Source organism: Drosophila guanche, unplaced genomic scaffold (assembly GCF_900245975.1).
Source record: "Drosophila guanche unplaced genomic scaffold, DGUA_6, whole genome shotgun sequence".
Lineage (NCBI taxonomy): Eukaryota > Metazoa > Arthropoda > Insecta > Diptera > Drosophilidae > Drosophila > Drosophila guanche.
This window is the reverse complement of record NW_022995745.1, coordinates 2,574,006-2,594,925: the sequence shown is the minus strand read 5'-3', so window position 1 is coordinate 2,594,925 and position 20,920 is coordinate 2,574,006. Positions and strand designations below refer to the sequence as shown.

At 46.5% G+C, this 20,920-nt stretch overlaps 2 protein-coding genes across 5 annotated transcripts in view; both read left to right on the top strand.

Moving 5' to 3' along the window:
• Positions 1 to 20,920, top strand: part of LOC117580795 (loricrin) — a 74,413-nt gene that overhangs the window by 24,141 nt on the left and 29,352 nt on the right. The gene's annotated exons all lie outside the window — the stretch shown is intronic.
• On the top strand, positions 8,203 to 18,689 carry LOC117580796. 3 transcript variants are annotated; one of them, XM_034267494.1, is made up of 2 exons: positions 8,203 to 9,073; positions 18,673 to 18,689. In XM_034267494.1, the coding sequence occupies exon 1, from the start codon at positions 8,276 to 8,278 to the stop codon at positions 9,050 to 9,052; it is 777 nt and encodes a 258-aa protein (XP_034123385.1). In that variant the 5' UTR covers positions 8,203 to 8,275; the 3' UTR covers positions 9,053 to 9,073; positions 18,673 to 18,689. The 3 variants fall into 3 exon arrangements, with proteins under 3 accessions (XP_034123385.1, XP_034123383.1, XP_034123386.1); XM_034267492.1 differs by lacking the exon at positions 18,673 to 18,689 and adding an exon at positions 15,785 to 15,803 and having other exon boundaries at positions 8,203 to 9,075; XM_034267495.1 differs by lacking the exon at positions 18,673 to 18,689 and adding an exon at positions 11,307 to 11,323 and having other exon boundaries at positions 8,203 to 9,075.

Here is a 20,920-nt window from a genome sequence, read left to right as displayed (position 1 = left end):
TGGCACTCTCTTTTGCTGTATTTTCCCGGAGTAAGTAAAAGCAAAATTTCCTTTTTTTATATGCGTTTTCCTTTCCCTGACTGTGTGTGTGTGTGTGTGTGTCCTAAACCCAAATATGTCAATGATAAATGGCATAATCTTTTTAGCCAAGCGGCAGCATAGTCTCCGCCTTCTGCTGTTACTCCTCCTCCCTTTTTGTTCCTTGTTTGTACTCCAAGCAAGCATCCACTTCCCCGTCTGTGCGTCTTTTGGCCATGTCTTGGCTTTGGCCATAATGATAATGCACAAAAATTATGCTAATAGCTTAATGCCATCGCACTTAAGCGCTAAGACAGCAGCAGCGACCAAGATGACAGCACACACAACATCCACAACATCCACAACAAGAGGCAGCCGCAGAGACAAGGAGAGGGCGAGAGCGAGAGCGAGAGCGAGAGGACACCGCCACATGGCATACCCTTGAGCCCACAAAGCAACGCAAAAACAAAAAGGAACAGAGCGGAAGGGATAGCGCTGCTGGATAGCCCAAGAGCTGACAAAGAGACACATTCATTAGCCTCGAAAAGCCGCACTGAAAGGATAGTATTTAACCGTGGTGCGCTGCTGCATTACGCCAAGCAAAAATACAACTCTGTTTCTTGTGTGTCGGGAAAATCATGATACCCGGACCCGTAAGGCTGCTGGAAGAGGGTATACCCCAGACAACGTCTGTGATTATGGCCTAGTATTTTTTGTTGCTATTGTCGTTGTCCTGTCGACGCCTCCAAAAGTTGGCTTCAGCCTCCGCCTGGGACTGGACTCGGGACATGGAAGTTCGGACTCTGGTCCGTGCCTTCAGGACTGACCCCAACACGGAATATCTTCGGCAGCTGCGACCACAGCAACAGCAACATCCAACATCAAGGAGGTGGAACTGAAGGTGGAACATCAGCAGAAGGAGGAGCAGTTGCAGTGGGCGCGCGATTGCTTTTGGCCAAGATGAGTGCTCTCTACACTCCACTCCACTCCACTCCACTATCCTCCTCAGGATCTCCTTTGGCAAATGGCAAATGAAAGCAAAGCGAAAGGAGAGGCAACTTTTCTGGCCTAATGTGGGGGTTTGCTGCTGCTGTAGAAGTGCGCCAGATACTTACGGCTTTGGAAAAGTTTTTGGGGAAAGAATCATTTTTGGATTGGCACAGATGTGACACGAGAGAGGAGGAAAGTGTGCTATCAGTGCTCTGTGGCAGCCACAGAACGAAAGAGAAACGACAAAACATAAAGGGGGATATAGAGGGATAAGGGAAAATACTCCTAAATATGGGGGAAGGAAGAGAAAGATACGAAAATGTGATTGAAACATATGAGATATAGGTGGAAAGAAACCAACAAAATGAATATCTAAAACTTAAAATAAAAAACAAAGTTAAGATACCAAAACTATTCGTAGACGAGGTCCCGGAAGTGCAGTGTGATTTGTAGTTCCTGAAAAATCTAATGTTTGAAAAAAACTGCGAGATGGAAAAGCATTCAACCGAAATATTCAAGGGAAAAATGAAACTGCCAAAGGGAATTTTCACTAAAGGTGCACAAAGGCAAAGCCATAAAGGCAAAGGAATAGCAGCTAAAAGAAAAGAAACTTTTGACTTGAAAGACGGAAAAGTGGAAGCAATAAAAGAGTGCAAAAGCTGTAGCCAAAAGAAAAGACAAATTAAAAAGAAATGGCCAAAACACGCAACAACAAAAAGAATTGACAGTTTGGCGGCGGGGGCTTGGAGGGTTGTTCAACTACCCAAAAAAGTGCTGCAAAATGAGCACAAAAAAGAGGCTGCAGAGCAAATGAAAAACGATTTAAGCGCTGCATCAGCGCTACGTACAGCTAATGCAACAAATAACGAGGGGTATCATCCATCAGATGTGCCGAATAAGGGGCGTGGCTTAGAACCCTCCGAACCATCGCCAAAAATAAGGGAACATTTCGGTGGGGAATGCATTTTGTGTGGCAATGTCCAGGCGTTCAGGGGGCAGGAAATCACTTAGCAGCGAGCGCACAGCTCAGCGTACCACATGAAAAGTGCAAAATCTGCAAAAGGCGGAAAAGCGGAAAAGCGCAAGAAGCGGAAGATGCTCAATAAGCGGAAGGATAAGCAGAAGATGAAGCCGCAGACGAAATACTTAATGATTTGTGCAGCACACATGCCCCAAAGCAACACAGCAGAAGACTAGAAGACTGCTGAATGCCAATTTGTTGCAAGGCGGTACACACTTCACACTTTTCCCATGGAATGCCTTTTCAAAAGTGCTGCCAATGAGCCCCAACTAACGACAAAGTGCTGCCAAGGGTTGTATTCTCTCTCGCTTCTCTGGCTTTATTTTGTTCGTTGCTATCTTCGCTCTTCTGGCTCTGGATTCTCTCCCGATCGACTTTCAATTGTTTTTTGTTTATCATTATTTCTGAGGATCCAAAAAAAATGGGGACATCAACGACAGTATTTAGAGAGTAGAGCATCATATGCCTCTCAGATAAAGTCCCTCATTCGTGTGAACGCTACAAGCGACTCACAGAAATCCACACAACGGAGAGAGAAAGAGATTCAGACAGAGCCAGAGAGGGGGAGAAGCTTATGGAAGTTCATTTTCATTGGCATTATGATTGTGGTTGGTTGGAGCTGGGGCTGTATCCTGTCTGTCGTCGCCGTCCGATGGCTTCGAAATTCGTTCAACGTCGATGGGGAAATGATGAAGGATACACTCCATACTCCACTCCTGCCTCCTGCCTGGGCTTCAGTCGTGGGGCAGAGATATCCACGAAAATGCTTCACCAAAAACGGAAATGACTGAAAGCGGCACGAGCAACCAAACAAAAAAAAAACCAAAATGGAGACAGAAATTGTCCAGTCCAAAATGTGGCTCCTTTTCAGTCAGTCACTCACTCAATGCGCGATGGTTCAGAGTGAAGGGAGGTCAAGTGTGCGGCAGAGGGGCAGCGATCGAAGGGGGACTCTGAAAGAGTGGGTTGTGGAGACACATTTGCCACATCAGCAAATGATGTGAAAATGTCATTTCCAGGGCGAAAACTGCCAAAGGTAATGGCCAAAAACAGTTGGGCGGAATGGGGGCTGGGAACGGAAGGATATGCCACACATGAGGCACAGGACTTTCTCTCCCCCCCCCCCCCCCCCCCTCTCTCTCTCTCTGTCTCTGGGGGTGTGCCACAAAAAAAGGTCCACAAACTACGAAACTAATGAGGAGGAAAGCACACGCTGCAGAGGCCGAGACAGTGGCAGAGGATCCGATGATTTGAGCTTATCAAATGCTCCTCCCATTCATATATGTATGTCGCACAGCTTCATCAGTGGCCTGTCCAATGGATTCAGCAGGATTCAGGATTGGGAATTCGTGCAAATGGCAGCAGAAAATCAAATTTAATTGAAGCACAAAATTGCGTGATTTTCCCACTCTCCATTCCTCCATTCTCGCATTGCCAATCCGATTCCTCCCCTTTTTGGTTGCTCCTTCCTGCTGCTTGTTTGTGTCCTTCTCCGCCTTTCTATAGCATTCTTTCAGCCACAATGAGCGGGAGAGAGCCAATTGCCAAGAATACTACTAATTTGGTTAAATGTTTGATTGAAGTTTCGACCAGCTGCTGTTCTGCCTCTCGGTCTCTCTCCGGCAATTAGGTTTAATTATATCCCATATCGTATATCCTGCTGTAACATGCTGATCGAGAGGTATCTATGGGATAGTATGAACAAAATGAGAATCCGAATGCTCGTACAGTTATGAGAGCGAGCGGCTTCCAACCAACGAAACCAACGAGTAGCGAGTGTAAAGTAACGAGCAGCAAGAAGCGTATATCATGAATGCATTTAGAATGAGTGCTCTAGGGTATCCCTAGGTCGTATCCACATTCTCCCTCGTCTCTCTGGCGTTTGTGGTTCACTTAATGACTTTTTTTGTCGCTTTACTTTTTGCTTGAAGGTTGGAGGGGATTTCTCGTTTTGCTTTTAAACAGTTTTCGTTTCCATTCGCTTGCAGCTCCCCTCCACCCAGTCCTGTTTCCATTCTCTCCATTTTATTCGCTTCGTTTCAGTCCATTGACCTCCTGCCATTGTGTGTGTGTGTTGGGTTTTTTGGGTGGTCCTTTATCCCTTTTTTTCCGGTCTGGAGCTGCAGCAAAACAATTAATTTGGCGATTTACTTAATTTCTTTCCTTTCGGGCTTTCGGGCTTTCGGGCTTTCCTTTTGGCCAAAGACTTTCCTCCTCCGGTGCTCCATTTTTGCTCGATTTTGTGATTGATGTGTGGCCAATGGGGGATACGTGAGTGGATTGCCAGACGATGAATCATTCATTGATTGGTGTCTCAGTGTCTCATGTGAGAGACTCATGTGGCATACACTCGTGCACTCGTACTCGTATTTATTCGCATTACTCATATGAGTCCAGCTCCCCTGCCCTGGCCTCTCTTGCCCTTCGTTGGCGGAGATTTCACTTTATCAAACTTCAAGTTGCGTTTTCATTAAGTCTCCATCTCGCTCGTTTTCTTTCTCGTTCGTTCTCTTATTTTCTTTTGCCATCTATTGTATGGCCCCGTCTGTGCCGGCTGCCTTTGGGCCATTCCATTTGCATTCTTCACTGGCTCTCATTCAGCGTTTTCTGCCTGCCTTGTTTTTATGCTCTATGGATGTGAGGCCCCCACCGCCTTTCCTCTATCCCATCGTTGAAGCAATTTCGGGCTGGAGCAACAAATGATGCGTAAGAAATGCTTTAATAAACATGGAAACAGTTTTTTGCTGCCAGGCCTAGAACCGGGTAACCGGGGGTTGGCGAATGGTGGAAGCCTACTCACATTTCCGCACCATTTGGCTCGAGTCTGGGGCTTGAAGTCGCTTTAAGTTACAAAATTCCATCAAAGATGCTCCTGAAATCTCAAAAGCGAATGCAAAGCCATTTTATGTTTCCCATAAGTTTATGTAATGTAAAGAAAGGATTTATTTCCGTCACTGTTGGCGAGTAACGAGTAAATATTCTGGACATAAAACTGATTCAGCGAGTGGGCTAACGATTTTGCATGGAAATATGCAACCATGATTTGACACAGAGAATTGAAAGTAAGTAGTGCACAGAATTGTATCTAGAATTTTCTTTATCGTATACTTTGGCAAAAGTGAAATTCAACAGGCGACCTGTAGCCCCTTTCGAGCGGAGTGTCTTACAAAACTTGGCATTTAACTTTTTCTCAGTGAAATCAATTCGATTCACAAAGAACATAAGACTCAACACAAAAAACAATCTCTATTTAGTTTCTGGGATACTTTTTGGTACTCCCTCTCACCGCCCAACGCCCAACGCTCACCGCTCTCAACCCCTCTGCACACAGACATATATTCCGTTTCTTTAAGGGCTAATAAATATTTAAGCTGCAACTGCAACACCGTAACGGAACGGAACGGAACGGAGAACCTAGAAAAATAGAAAGAAATATATGTGTGTGTGTGTTTTTGCAACCGGAGTTGCAGAAAACAAACGAGCGAACAAACGAGTTGAGTAAATCAAGCCGCACTTCCGCTTCAAGCTTCACTGGGGGTACGGTACGGGTACCCACTTTTGCCTCTGCCTCTGCCTCTGCCTCTCTTGCTTCTTCTCTCACTCTGCCACAAAATAAAGCACCTCATTCCCATCTCCAACACCATCCCGGTCATCCCTTCTTCTTCCCTTTTGCTGCCCTTGAGCCCTTGGGTGGCTGGCTGGCTGGCTGGCTGGCTGGCTGCTGCTTCATTCGTTGTCTGCTGTCTGCTGTCTGCCTTCTAACTGAATGAAAGCCTTGGCGCGTTGACTGATTTCGAATGGATTTTCCCCGCTTTGCATGGCTCTGTGTTTGTATTTCGCTCATTCTGTGTGTGCGAGTGTGTGGTGTGTGTGGTGTATGGGTGGGTGTGTTTGTGAGGCACACACAAAATCCCGTAGGTGCAAAATAGCGCACTTCAGCCAACGAAGCATGTGCACATTTCCTCCTTTCTTCTACTGCCACGTTTTTTGTGTGTTCTGTGTATTTTCTCGCCAGAAAAAAATCAGTCGAAAGAGCGAGATGAAAGGGTATCAGGGGGTGGATATCCTGCATTGTGACCGTCATGGTCATGAGAGTTTCATTACCAAATGGGGAATCGCTCCTATCGAATAACGTGTCAAATATAACGAGTGCAAATGTACCCTTCTTCTGGTTGCATTCTTCATTTAATGAGGGTAAGCGATGAGCGAGAGGGTCCCCAAGTAGAGCCACCGAGACTTGTGGGTCAATACAGGTCATCAATTGCTTCGAGTCGCATCCGTGGCACTTCGGCTCAAGCTGTCGCTCCTTTCCAGAGGCTCCTGCCCCTCCTGTCGACAGGAGAATTGTTGCCTCCGGCTGAGGTTTCCATTGTGTGGCCCATTGTTGTTGGTGTTTTCGTTGGGGATTTTCCCCAAAGAAGGGAGAAAATTGTGCGGCAAAATAAAACAAACACAGAACAAAACACATTGGACGGACGGCTGGGAGGCGGCGGAGCTCGCGCTCGGTTGGCGGGGACGCACTTCTGGGATTGGTTGTCGGTGTGCGGGACTGTAGCTGTAGCCGTAGCTCTTCACTCGTATTTTACATCTCAGCCCCTGCTCCTTTGTTTTACTCATTTTCCTCAACGGCTTAGAGGCGGAGTCGGTGTTGGAGTCAGCGCATGGGGCATGCAATTGCAATGGGCGCGATGTGCTTAAGCGGAAAACAACATTTTGTTGCAGCGTTTTAGACACTTATTTTTTTGCCAGAAGAAAGCAAAAATATATCATGGATAGAGAGAAAACAACCTCAAGCAGCCGTCCATCCATGCATGCGATTTGGCGGTCATTTTGCCTTCTTGGTATTGCAATTTCTTGAGTTCCCATCAATCGGAGCTTGAGGGCGAGGAAAGCTCTGCAAGATCATATATCAAAAAACTGACCAGCCAACTTGGAAGCCAACAAAGGGGATGGATGGCTGTGTGTCCTGTCTCTTGCCAGCTGTTCAAATGCGCATCTGCTTCGTGCTCTAATGCCCCAAGTCCAGAACGAATGTCCGCTAGAGCTGTGAATTATCAAAATAGAATCCATCAGCACTGGACGCAAAGAACTCTGTGAATTTGTGGGTGGAAATGAAAGTTCGCTAGAGAGCTGGAACACACCTGCTACTATTTACCGATCATATCATCTTCGGTGGACCTTTACCTGTTGGCAATAATTTTCCATGAGTTTGTGTCACTTTCTCTCAGTGTTCGTCCACGCTTTGATGTTGGGGCTGGGGGCATGACATGTGTGGCATGTGTTTTTTGTGTGTGGCATTTGCTGACTAGAGCAAATTAGCATTCCACAGAGTCTGAGGGAAACATGTGTTTGGCTGTCAGTAGCCACATCCCCATCCCCGTGTCCATGCCCAAGAAGAGCCACAGCCACCACTGGTATCCTCTTCCCAGCCCCACGATTCGTAAGTGTGTCACATTAAATGATACGCAACACTTGACACCAAAAATGAGGCAAGAGGCGAAAGTTGGGCGAGAAACTAGATGGAAACTAGAATGCCAGGGAAATGGCTGGGAAATGGTAGATTTCTGCTTTATTAATGACTTTCTTGAGGGGGGAAAATCAATGGAAATGGAGAGCCAAGTATGCAATGAAAATGCGAAAATGAATTTAAATGGCAAATGGGAAAAAGAAGAGAAGAGAAGAGGGCGGGCAGGAACATATGCAAATGTGAGTAAAAATCAAAGAGCAACAAAACGGAAATGGTCCCCAGGGAGAGGCACAGGAAAAAGGGTTCACGCACATAAAAGTGGAATATAAAAGGTTAAGGAAACAAAACAACAAGACAATAAAAAATGGCACTAGAGAGAGACAGAAGCAGAGACAGAGACAGAGAAGAGTGACAGCGAAAGAGAGTGCTGGCAGAAGGCTGTCAAGGAGAGTCAAGAGTGGAAGGGAAGTCAAGTGGAGGTGACACACAGGAAATGAAGAATGGGAAAACGTGCTCAAGTTCAATTCGGGTGTTGGAAAGAACTAAAGGCAGGAAGCAGGGAATTGCAGGCCAAATGAAACTGAATGATAGCCTGACACCACAGAGATCACATAAATATCCTAGATCTAGGAACCCTTCGTACACAGTAAATTATCCCAAGCAAAACCACAAAACTGAAAAACTCTCAGCTGGCATACAGCTGTCAAAACGAACTAAAAATTGTTGTGTTTCTGTGCGTAAAGTAAATTTTTGTTCTTGTGAGAAACCTTTTCGAAACGATGCCCAAACAGCAATATGCAAACGACAAAACCAAGCAGCGGCTTCGGGCCAAGGCAGCAGGTTTGGCTGGCAGCAAAAGCATAAAGTCCAAGTACAAACTGAAGCGCAAGTCTAGGTCTAAGGGGACAGTGACGCGCTCACGATCTTCCAAAGGCGGCCGTTCCCTGGGCAAACCCTTGACGAAGCTTCGTTCCAGCACCAAAGCAAAAAAGCGGCTGCAGAAGCAAAGGCCAGCATCCTCGATGCCTACGAAGGGGATGAAGAAAAAGAGAAAGAATGCAGCGGCGGCAGCCAAGAACAAGATGCTGTCCGTGAAGCCAAAGGAAACCAGCAAGAAGAAGCCAACACGTGGCACTCCTGTGCTTTTTCTGGTCAAGGATCCTGGCTACCGTCGACAGTCGATGCCTTGTACCACCCAAAGCAAGGGACACAAGACGCCGCTCCAGCCGACGTCTCAGCTGCCTCGATACGTGGCCACCGGCTCGATGCCAACCGACTCGCGGCTGGCCAGGTTGGGTGTCGACTTCTTCCACCATTTGGGGCAGCGCAATGCCACGGACCCTGAGGAGAACTCCTGGAAGCCACCGATGCGTCTCGCTGCCGGTGGATGGAGCGCCGGTGTCGCCATGAATGTAGATGCGCCCAACACAGAGGTGCCGCTGACCCATCGACTGCCCATCATTGACTTCATCTCCACAAACGAGTTCAAAAGAATGTGCGCCAAGTCCCGAACGACGGGAACTACTTCTCTCTGTTCCGCTCAACAGAGGATGTAGACGATGGACGGAGAGATGCAGATGCGAGGGAGCTGCGAGATGTGTTCCTTCCTTCCTTCCATCATGTCTTTTGGCTCGCAAGTGTTGACAAATTCACTGTGCTACAATATTGTAATAGTTTTTGACTTAAGAAACGAGTTTGGCGATAGTTAACATGGAAAATCGAGTAACTGGTTCCCTAATGGCAATGTAAGAGGTAAGAGAATCAATCAATGGAAAGGAAACATAAATCGCAGTTTTCCGCCAAGCAAATACTCGAGTCTCGAGTGTAACGAGTTTCAAATACGAATATCAAAGAGGGAAACGAGTGTTCAGAGAGTGTTCCTAGGCATTCAATTTGTTGGAAAATACTTTCAAAACATTTCCATTCGCTTTGGGGGTTCGTTTATTTGGACATTCCGCGAATACATACTCCCCGAAATGAAATTGTTGGCCAAAAAAGGAAACGGGTCTGCAGCAGAGCAGCAGAGCAGCAGAAAGAGGGGAAGTATCAGGAGAGGGACGGGGACGGGTACGGGTACGGGGCGAGGTCGAATGGCAGAAAGTGAACTTTTGCGCAAATTATCTGCGTCGCGTTTATTTCGCGCAAACAAATCGCATAACTTTTGCAGACGGCGACCAAGCAGCGACCCAGGAGCAGGAGCAACACCGAGAATTGGAGGCTAAGCTGGGCTGGTGCCTCATCATCATCTTCCTTGCTGGCCCCGTTCCCCGGTCCCCCGTCCACCGTTCATCGTCCTGCAGTTGTAAAAGTTTTGCCGCTTGCTTCGGCACAAAAGTTTCCTTCCTTCGAGCATCGGCGTTGGCCGGGGGGCATCTTGCAGCAATTTACGGGTCTCTTACGTCCTGCTGCCTCTCGAAAAGGAAAACTTCAAACCGAATGGAAGATGGAAACCCAGGCAATTGATGCAGCAGCCAGTCCGCAAACCCTTCTTCTTGCATCGAGAAGAAGAGTTTTTCGGCTTGTTTTCATTTTCGCTGTTGGAGAATTTGCATTTTCCAAGAGGAAAGACGACAGAGGACGAGGGACGAATGCGGCTTTTAACCGCAAACCAAACGGAAATTGAGATTCATTTAATTCATTGTGCGACGGAGTTGAATTTTTCGGGGTTTGCTCTCGAGTTTTGGGCCCAAGGCGGCAAGGGTTAAGAAGCTTCGTTGACAGCTTACTGGAGGAAGGCAGGACCCACGACCAGGCACACCATTAACAGGAGGGAGCTGCTGGAATCGAAACCACAACATTTAAATGACTGCAGCAGCGACAACCACGACAACGACAACGTCAACGGCAAACGCCTTTGCTAATATTTATGCCTCTGGGGGCTGAATAATCGAGGAGCAAGGAGCAAGGAGCAGGTAGCAGGGAAAAGCTGAAAGTTGAAAGCGCAAGAAATTCTTTGATTGCATTCAAAATGGGCGATGGGTTGACCCGATGCACGATGCCCAGCGAATGGAAAGTTGTTCTAAGGTTAAGTGGCAGCCGAAGAGGGTTAAGCATGGGACAGAATGTGACCAAAAGATACGGTTTTTGAGTCCTTCAACTGATTCGTAATGATTCAAACTAGTTTGAACTTGTGGCAAGTAATCGAAACTGCATCGAAGCCAGGATGAGGGGAGCACAAAGAGATGCTTAGGAGAGAGTGTCTCCAGATCGGTGCATCACTCCGACTTATGCCTCATCCAACCCATTTCCCATTTCCCATTCCATCCCCATCCCACTCTGCCATCTCTGCCATCTCTGGCTGTCTCTGGAGTGCAGTCGCATTTAAATTGTGTGGCGAGCAAATTTGGTTTTCGCACGATTTCGTTTCGAATTTTCGCATAAATTAATCATTGGCTTGCTCCAAATTCGGTGCGAAATGGTCAACGATTGAGTGGGAGAGAGAGGGCGATTGATAATGCTGCTAAGGGGTGGAAGGGAGGTGAGGTGAGGCGTCTCGTGTCTTGGATTGTACCGAGAAAGGAAACAGCAAAAGAGAGTGAGAGCATTGGAGAAAGGGAAGTGGGTGAATGGGTGAATGGAGGCACAACCAATTATGCAGGATGCAAGTGACACTCCAGCGGAGGCCTCCTTTCCATTCACATGAGCTTCCTGCCACATGGAGCGACCTGCTTATTGAACGCAATTACCTGACACACTTCCTCAGCACTGTAGCTGCACCTGCAACCGGCACCTGCACTGACTGCACTTTATGCACAAAACGATGCCAATGCACGGGTCAAAGTTCAACCAGACAGGGACAGACCGAGAGAGAGAGCGAGCTAGAGAGAGAGAGAGAGATGTGTGGAGAAAACTTTCGTTTTCAGTACTTTGTTAATTAGGAATCTCCACCACGCAGCAGCCCACCGCCCGACCACCCACTAGCAACCAATTGACCCAATAATCCCATAGCCAAAGAGATCAACTTTACCGAACCGAAAAAAACCAAAACATAAACAACAAAGTAAACAACAAAACTGCAATATTAAAAAACAAATGGGCGGGGGCATGCCCCATGCCCCAGCCGCCATGCTTCATCTCTGAAAGCGAAAAGCAATGCCCCACACACACACAAAGTTGGGAAACTGAAACCGAAACTGAAACTGAAACCGAGCATTCTACTCTTAGATAAAATACAAAAAAAAAAAGAAGCAGTAAAAAACCGCAGCTAAACGAAAGAGAAACTGTTCCAAAAACAACTTGGTTTATGCAGAGACTGATCGACCATTTGATGACCTGTAAGAGCAAGAAGTTCACCATGAAAGTAGGGGATTTATCGGAGAATGATTCGAAAGATTCCAATATGCATTTTCGCTGGCACATCCTTCGCCTCGAAATTTGTTTGCCTCGAAGCTGCGGCGCTGACAGGCAGCAATCGTTCGGCTCTGATCCAATCCCCTGTCCAGTTAGCTGCCAATTAGTCCACAAGAATGTCCACATACTGATTGGCTTACAGGGTAGCCAAAGGCAGCAAAAAAAAAGAAAGAAAAAACGCAGCCAAAGTGACCTCGACCCGGACTATAACTTGTAGTACATTTTGTTGGCCATTGTTTTTTCCGTTTTGGGCCACCCACACAGCCAAGTGGGTTGGGCGGTGGGGAAGGGGATGAATGGATTCGCGTTTGACCATTGGGCAGGCGGGCAGGCAGTCAGGCAGGCCAGTTATCGCAATCGCAATTGCTATCCATTTCATTTACCGCAGGACAAATTTTTATTGCTGACCCAAGCAGCGGCAACAACAGCGGCCAAAAGGACAGCACAGCAGCAAGGACAGTTGTGGCATCAATGTGGCATTGTTTCAATGTATTCGCTTGTATTCGCATACATACATATACATATACATATACATATGTACGAGTATGTATGAAAATTGCCGGAAAAGTTGCTGCAATTGTCCTCATTTTCTTTCAGTTAAGGACAATTTTATTGTTGTTCTGTAAACGCCTTCTCCTGCTGCTGCTGTTGGCCTGCCACTCCGCCCACCAATAAATGTTGTGCAACATTTTACATAAATAACAAGGACTCGACTCGACTCTGCCCCTGCCCCTGCCCCTGAGCCTGAGCCTGTCCCAGCCCCAGCCACATGTCCCCTGTCCGTTTTGACAGTCGTCAAGTGCATTGTGCACTTTGCCAAAAACAATTTTGCATTCATGCAGCTTTCCCTTTCCCCTCTCTGCCCCTCTCTGGCCCTCTTGCTCTCGTGTACTCTTTCGAATATAAAGTATGAATACTCGTTCTCGTACGTTTCCTCTGTCAAGGACACTCCATACACATACATACATACATACATGAGTGCTGTTGCGGGGCTTCAAGTGTCCTGTCCGCCAGTCTGTCACAGTGTCCCCCCGTCCACCCCTGGCCAACCCTGTCCGACCGTGTAACCACAACTCAAAAGCATGTTTAATTATGTTGACAATATGCAAATAACTTTATGGACAGCCAGAATAATTGCATTTCGGTCGTTTGCGGTCTGTCGGTTGCCTTGGTCTGCCTTCAGTTTCAGTTTCAGTTTCAGTTTCTGCCATTTTTTGTGCTCCTTTTTGATTAGGATTTCTCTTGAGCTTTGAACTTCAGAGAGCGATCGAACACCAAATCGATGGTTGGCTTTAAAATAAGCTCGTTTTATTCTAAATACTTAAAACATTCATATTCATAGCTTTGTAGGTATTGTTTTGAATACTTTCTCTCATTATTGACTTTCATTTCGGGCACAACAACCAACGAGCCCGAACGAACTTCAAACAAGTTCGAGCTAAGGATCGAGCGCGGGTCCGATCGGTCTACTTTGGTTCGAAACGAACACGCGCATGTTCGAATCAGTTCGAATCAGCTTGAGGTCTGGCAAGTACTCAAAGTAGGTTCAGGATTGATCGACTGGCTGGGCTGGCTTGCACTGCCATGCTTGTGGGTGCTGGGCGGGTGGGACAGTCGCGTACATGCATATAATTGCCATTCATAATGCGGCGGTGTCGTGTTAGTTAGTGCCTTGGAGTCCTTACATTGTCCTTACAGACAATGAATGTCATGTGGTGATTAGCATTTTGAATTGCCAGCAGTTTGGCCAACATTTGCAGGGGCAGGGGCAGGGGAAGCAGTGTGTCGCTGACAATCTGAACTCCTGGGTATCCTTGACTCCTGGCAGCCATGGATATGCCAGTGGAGAGGAGTGGTGTGGTGTGGTGTGGAGTGCCTTTTCCATTGTTGTCCCATCAAATGCTGACTGGCTCCTGCTGCTGACTTGGCAATTTATGCTGACAGAATGGCTCTGTATGTGTGTTGGATAAAGGGCGAGGTGGAGCGTGAGGTGTATGCAGAGTCGTCTCCTAATTGGATAACATAATATTTAACTAATTTATTTGGATATACTTGATAAATGGGGGAATGCCATGTCAAGCATTTAAATGGAAATTCGCTTGTCGCTTTGCTGCAGAATGCAATTTATGTCAAGGAGAGTGGGAGAGAGAGTCGGAGTCCACAGAGACCTGAAGCCAAACCCCAAAAACACAAACTGCAAATCCCAGGAATACATATTCCCCCTTCCTTAATTCCTCACCATTTCCCTCAATTTCCCCAGCCATCGCACATTCATTGGAACAATTCGTGCGTCCCTCGGAGGAGGAGAGGCGTGTCCTTCTAATCAAATTATCACAAAATTCAATGAATTTCAAATGAGCAAAATCGAATCGAAATCATCTCTGAATCAGCAGCAGCACAGCAGCAGTTCAAGTGCCTTTGATAGAGTGTGGGAGAACAATTATTTGATTTAATTTAAATTTTGGATAATCTTTCTAATGAATTGTTGGATACACAAATGAAGTGAGACAAAGCAGACAGAGGAGTGGAAAGGAGGTACAATTTAAAGGTTTAAGTACAGTTTTTGCACAAGATTAAAGATGAGTGTGCCTAATGCATGTGGCAAAAAATGGACAGACGAATAGATCGATTGAATTGCGTATAAAGGGGACAGAGTATGGGTTGGAAAGGTGAAAGCAGTGTACGCTGGTAGAACTGAGGCACACACATGTCACAGCACATGTGTTGGCATTAACGAATGGATATCAGCATCGTGTAGCCTGGCTTTAGGAACAAAGCAGCATTGAGAGAGTGAATAAAACCTCTAAAGTTGTATTCCTCTGTATCCCTTAATCGATTGCCACTCATTTCATTCATTCATTAAGCGAACGAGACGAGCGAAAGCCTCAATTAATGAATACCCAAACGAATGTTGATGTTGATTCTGATTCTGATTCTGATTGATTGATGTTACCGGACTTTTCGCACTTTCACACTACTCGTACTCGTACTCGTACTCGTAATCCTGGTTCTTCCACATATCCTTGTGGTTGTGTTCTACACTTCTCGACGGCCATAATGTGTATCATTGTGGTCTGGTGGATGATGACCGTCCATGGCCTTTTATGCCTTTTATTGCCTACCTTTTATCCCTGCCTGAAAGCTCAGTGCTCACAGCTCAGACCTTCGACCCGCTTCCCCCTGCAGATATCTGTGGCTGCTTTCTTTATACGCAGAGTCCTTGCAACTAATTGATAATCAAGTGACCCCTCGCACACACACACACACACACACACACACGGACACACAAGAAGGACCATTAGGGGACGCACTTGAGTGTGTAGCAATGTGTCAATTAACAATTTGCGCGCACTGTGTTTATGATGGTCGAGTGGTCGTTTAGTCGGTTGTATTCTGTACTCTGTACTCTGTAACTCACTCACACAAAATTTATGCGCATCATTAGAGACGACTATACGTATATTTAGTGTTCTACAGGGAAGATTCTATGGGCAGACGGGCAGGCAGTCCACTCAATTTGTTTGCTTCCATTCCCATGAACAGCTAAGTGGCTCAAGTGACTGTTAAACGAGTGCTCAAGCTGTACAAAATCCCTTCGCCCCACCCCAACCCTCAATTGATGTAAAATGTTTTGTTACGAAAGTGTCAACGAGTGGACAGATCTTGTGGTGGCAATCGTACGCCCAGGCGCGGGCTATCTTAATGTCGAGACACGTGGGTATGTTTGTTTTTAATTGAGCTAAGCCACACTGTGAGAGGGAGAAAATGTAAAATGTTCATTGGTTAACCAATCTGTAGATACAACAAGTCTCAAATGAACAGATTTCCCTGTCGATGCTTTGATTGGCTTTTGAGATTAATGCCATGTGGAAGTTTCCAAGCCATTGAATGGCCAATTAGGCAAATCAAATTGACCAAAAAGCTAACGATTGAAGGAGAGACAGAGAGAGAGAGAGACTCACAAACATAGACGCAGACTCACACTGGAACTTGTACCACTCATTAAAGCCAATCAAAATCATGGCCCAAAAGAGACAAAAGGATTGTAGCCGGCGGGTGAACCAGGGTCAGGGGTCGTTCTGTGCCCCATAGAAATTGCATTCAACGGAAGGCAAGGCAATGAATGAATTAACGGTAGTGGAAGCGAATGGATTGGAGTGGAGTGGAGTGGAGTGGAGTGGATTGTGTGTGTCTGATGAGGTGATGAAATCGCATTACAACAATTAAACATCCCACGGATACGGATGCACACAGATATGCATACACATTGGCAATTCGTATATTCAGTCGACTATTTTGTGCTGTCTCTTACTCGGCTGCTTTTGTGTCTAACAAAAGACTTAAAGGCTTAAAGGCAATTGAGAGAGACAGAGAGAGAGAGGAGCGAGAGGTGGAGCAGCAGGCGTGGCATTCAATCAACGAAAATGGAAATGAGAGACGTGAATGAGAGGCTGAAGAGGCAGCAGGCGCACACACATGAATAAGTGCCAGACCAGAGTATGTGTGTGAGTGTGTGTGTGTGTGTGTGTGTGTGTGTGTGTGTGTGTGTGTGTGTGTGTGTGTGCGTGTGCGGGGCGCACTTATTCATTCATTTTGTATACTAATAGGCAGCACAATCAGACAGAAATGACACGACAATCAGTCAAACAAACAAACGGACAGACACATACGCACACACATACAACTGACAAGCAGCACACACACACACACACACACACACACACACACAACAGCGGGATGGATGGTGGCAGAGAGCTGAGCCGCACACAACAAACGACATTATCCAAAGTCAACAGCAGAAAACAAATCAAACGCACACACACACACATACAAGCGGAGATGAGCCACACTGGGAGAGAGAGATAGTGAGTGAGAAAGGGACAGAGAGCAGGAAAGAGATAATGTGTGGGTGCCAGCCAGCCAGCCAGCACATTCACGCATGTTAGGTGCTGGCCTCTTTATGTTTTATCTCAAAATGCGATGCTTGGCTGCTGATGAGACTGAGACTGAGACTGAGACTAACATCCCCTCCCAGCCTCACTCTCTCAAGAGTTGGAGGCATCCCATACACACACAGACTGGCTATGCCAGAATTTGAGTGGCAGATGATTTCATTTCATTTCAAAACAAAAAAATATAGTTATTAGTCCATAGTTGTGCTGGAAAGTGTCACTGCTGAAGGGCAGTCTGGGTGTTGGTAAACAAGAAAACGAATGAAAAGCAGACCTAAAGCCATTTACCTTTTCTTTCCCATTGTGGCTTAGCAGGTGGGAAAATGCTGCATTTCCATCCATGAAGGGTATCCTCCAGTGGTTGTGCCTGTCACTCGCCGGTCGCCAGTCTGTTGTTTGCTTGTTAACTTTGACATCCACTCCGCCGCCGCCGCCGCCGCCGCCTCTGCGTCCTGCTCCGCTGACTGCTGTTTTGGATGTTGGATGTTGGATGGATGTTTGCGACTGCATAAACCGCTTAGCGTAGCGTAATTTAAATCCCCTTTTGTTATGCCACAAAACTCGTGCGGCAACGTAAAGCAACGCAAAAGGAAAAGCCTTTCAAAAATGATTATCATAATGGGCCAATGGGCAAAATGTGGTGTTTGTGTGTCTCTGTCTCTGTCTCTGTCTCTGTCTTTGCCACTGGCTTGGGCTTCTGTTTTGTTTTTGTTTTTGTTTTGTTTCTGTTGTCTCTGCCATTCAGCAGATACTTTTGGTTAGGCCTTAAAGATGCTTTTGCTTGTGTAACTTTAATCGGTAATCATCTCATTAGCGAATGCTGGGCCACAGATTCTCATAATTGTAATCCCAGAACAGAGCAAAGTTGTGTTATGTGGCGATAAATGCCAATGGCAACGACAACCCTGGCTAATTATCAGGGTTTCCCCCACACCCAGACAGCTCTCTCCCCACTTGTGTTGTGGCACCTGAAAAGTTGCAACAAATCACAAATAAATGTCGAAGCTGTGGATTGAAATTGGATTGAGGTTTTTGGTTTTCGGTTTTCGGTCTGCTCTCTCCAAATTCCCCGCCACTGCTTGTCTCTGTTGATTTTTCTCTCTATTTTTCTACGGAAAAGTCTCATGCACTTCAACTTCTGTTTTCTGTTTCTGCTGGTCGTTTTTCCATCTGTCTGTCTGTCTGTCTGTCTGTCTGTCTGTCGAACAGCAGCAGAACATTTTCCATGTGGCAGGCGAAGAAGGACTCTGGCTGGAGGCAGCCTGGAGTGTAAGTGTATGTGTGTGGCAGGAGAAGGCGTGGCAAACATTGGCAATGTCTGCACGCGATGTTTAACGTCTGGCGGGTGTCCTGCCACATGCCACATGCCCCCTGCACCCTGCACCTCATGGCCGCACCACCCAGACGATAGACGATAGACGATAGACGATAGGCAAATGCAAACAAGAAACTTTTTCGGCTACAAAACGGGGAGCAGAGAAAGGGTAATGGAGAGAACCGCCAGCTAGACCTTTCTCTCGCTTTATATTTTTATTTTTTGTTTGTTTTTGTTTTTGTTGTTCTGCCCTTTTTCTGCTGTGTGGTGTGTCTGCTTCCTGCGTTCTGCTTCCTTCGTTTTGGCCAAGCACCGCCAATCATTGGCGTAAATTGAGCTCATTGTGGTCTAACACCATTACACCGCTGCCCCATGCTCCATGCCACACGATGCCACCAAAGAGGAGGAGTAGGAGGATCGAGGCATATGTACATGCGATGCTCGTATGTGTGGGGCAGAAGGAGCCATCGAAGAAGAACTCAGCGGCAGCGGCAGCGGCAGCAGAGGAAGAACCACAGATAGATGGAGTTGCCTGCTGCCAAACGACATGCACTGAGAGAAAGACGAGAGAGAGAGCTCATTCGTGCTCATGCATCTCCTGCCACAGATGCCACAGTTGTTTCTGCCAGTGCTGTACCCTTCCACATCCGACCAAAGGTGGGGCACGGGCGCAGGCGGCTGGGAGGCGCCTGTGTGAAGTCGTTAAATGCGGCAAAGTAAAATAAATTGAGCCAAGTCATGTTTCGAGCATGAAATGCATTTTTATTGCAAACCCCAGCAATGGAGCAATGGGGCATGTGGCATGGGGCAGCATGCAGTGACTAGTTTCGGGGCAACAACCACCGAGCCACCGAGCCACCGAGCTACCGAACTATTGAAATGCACAAGATATTGACTGCTGAATGCCCCGACAACCGACAGTCTAACGACTGCTGCTGGCTGGCGGGATGGGGGGACTCATAAAGTTCATAAATTTACAAGAGGCATGCCACATGCCCCCGTCAAGTTGCAAGTTCCGTTTGCAGCCAGAAGAAGTAGGCAAACTTTCATCGAATGGAAATTATTATTTCATTTATCAGTTCTCCCCAAGAAGCGACAGGGCGAGACGGAGAGAAATTTAAATTTCCGTTTCGCCGCCGACTGTTTACAGTGCCTCCAGTTTGTTCGGGGCACTGCCAATGATGCATTGCCATTCCTCTAGTGATTCATGAATGAATACGTGTATACTCAGGGTTATTCATAATTCAGTCTGCTTAAAGGCATTTTTATGCCTTGTACATGGCAAGTTTTAGGAACTTCCATTTAAATAGCTGCTTAAATCTGTTTTGTTTTCTTTTTGCTCGGATTCGCATTCACACATTTGACTAGCACTAAGACTCATTCATTCACTCATTCATTCATTCATTCATGCTGTGAACTAATAATTAATTCAAGTCTTTATCTACTTCTTATCTCGTTCGCAGGTGAGTGTTGCCCCAGAAGTAAATGTTAAATGGAAGACACAGGGGGCCATGCGGCTCTAGATGGAGGCGGGGCTGCCCACTAATTGCCCCCGTTTTGCAGGATCCCTGTGCCACTCACTACCCGCTGTGGCAGTGGTATTGTAGATGTAGCTGTGGCACTGCCACTCTCAGTCGCAGTCGCAGTCGCAGAGAGTGTGTAATGTAGCCAACTCCCATGTTCTATTTTGGTGTTTTCTGTTTTCTATGTTTTGCCATCCTCCGCCCTTCGGCCACCACAAAAACCACTTCCCTCCTGCAGTTTCATAAATTTTAATGTAATATTTCCATGTTGTACAATTTTCGTGGCTAGGAGCAAGGGCGGAGTGTGGGAGTGACGGGGAGAATAGCGCTTACAACTCCGAAAATTATGCTATAAAAATGCACTGCCACTAATTAGGCCAACAAACATGGCCAGAAAAATAACCAAAAAAAAAGAAAAGAAAATACTACTAAAAGGAAGGGAGATTTTCCTACAAAAAGAAATTAACACCACCAACAAAAAAAAAACACACACAAAAATGGGAGGCAAAAATTGAGGAAAAATAGAAGGAAAATTAGAGGCAAGAGCGGCGGCAGAGTAAATGCGTTGCCCTGCCTCCCTGCCTACTGCTCCCTTTTCCCTAACAATATTATATTTCTTTTTTCTTTCGTGGAGAAACCTCAGTAGTCAAGCCACCAGCCACCAGCCACCATCCTCTCTCTATGCATCCTCTTCCTCCTGTTCTCCCACTCAATTCCCGCTCGCATCTCGCGCCCCATTTCTGTTGTAAGTGTAATCATCGCACGATGAAAGCCGCTTACAATAATTGCCCCATCTTGTCCGGACATCGTGTCCCGTGTCCACGTCCTGCTTCTGCTCCTGTTCCAGAGGATACCATTTCATTTTTTTCCCTGTTTTTTTTTTCCGTTTTCTGCGCTCGGCCCTGTCTGCCAGAGGCCCATCCAGCATTCATTTGAAGTTGCAACGTTTTGTGTCGATTTCCGTTCCGTTTTTTGCGCCCAAAAGTAGCGCGGAAGTCGAGAGTGGCCAAGTCGGGGGTGGCGGAATGCGGAGTGCGGAGTGCGAGGGACCAGAAGAGTCTAGTGGCTTTTCATACAGAGCAAATGTAAATTGAATCAAGTTATTAGCAAACTTTCCAAGTGAATTAGCCGCCAAAGGGAAAACGCGCTTAATCTACAAGAAATTTCACAGTTGCTTGGCAAATTCAAAGAGAGAGCCACACAGAAAGTAGATGTTAACCCATCAGATATTCGATAAGAAATTACTTGTAATAATATTCTAAGAAAGGAAGCAGTGCCAAAAGT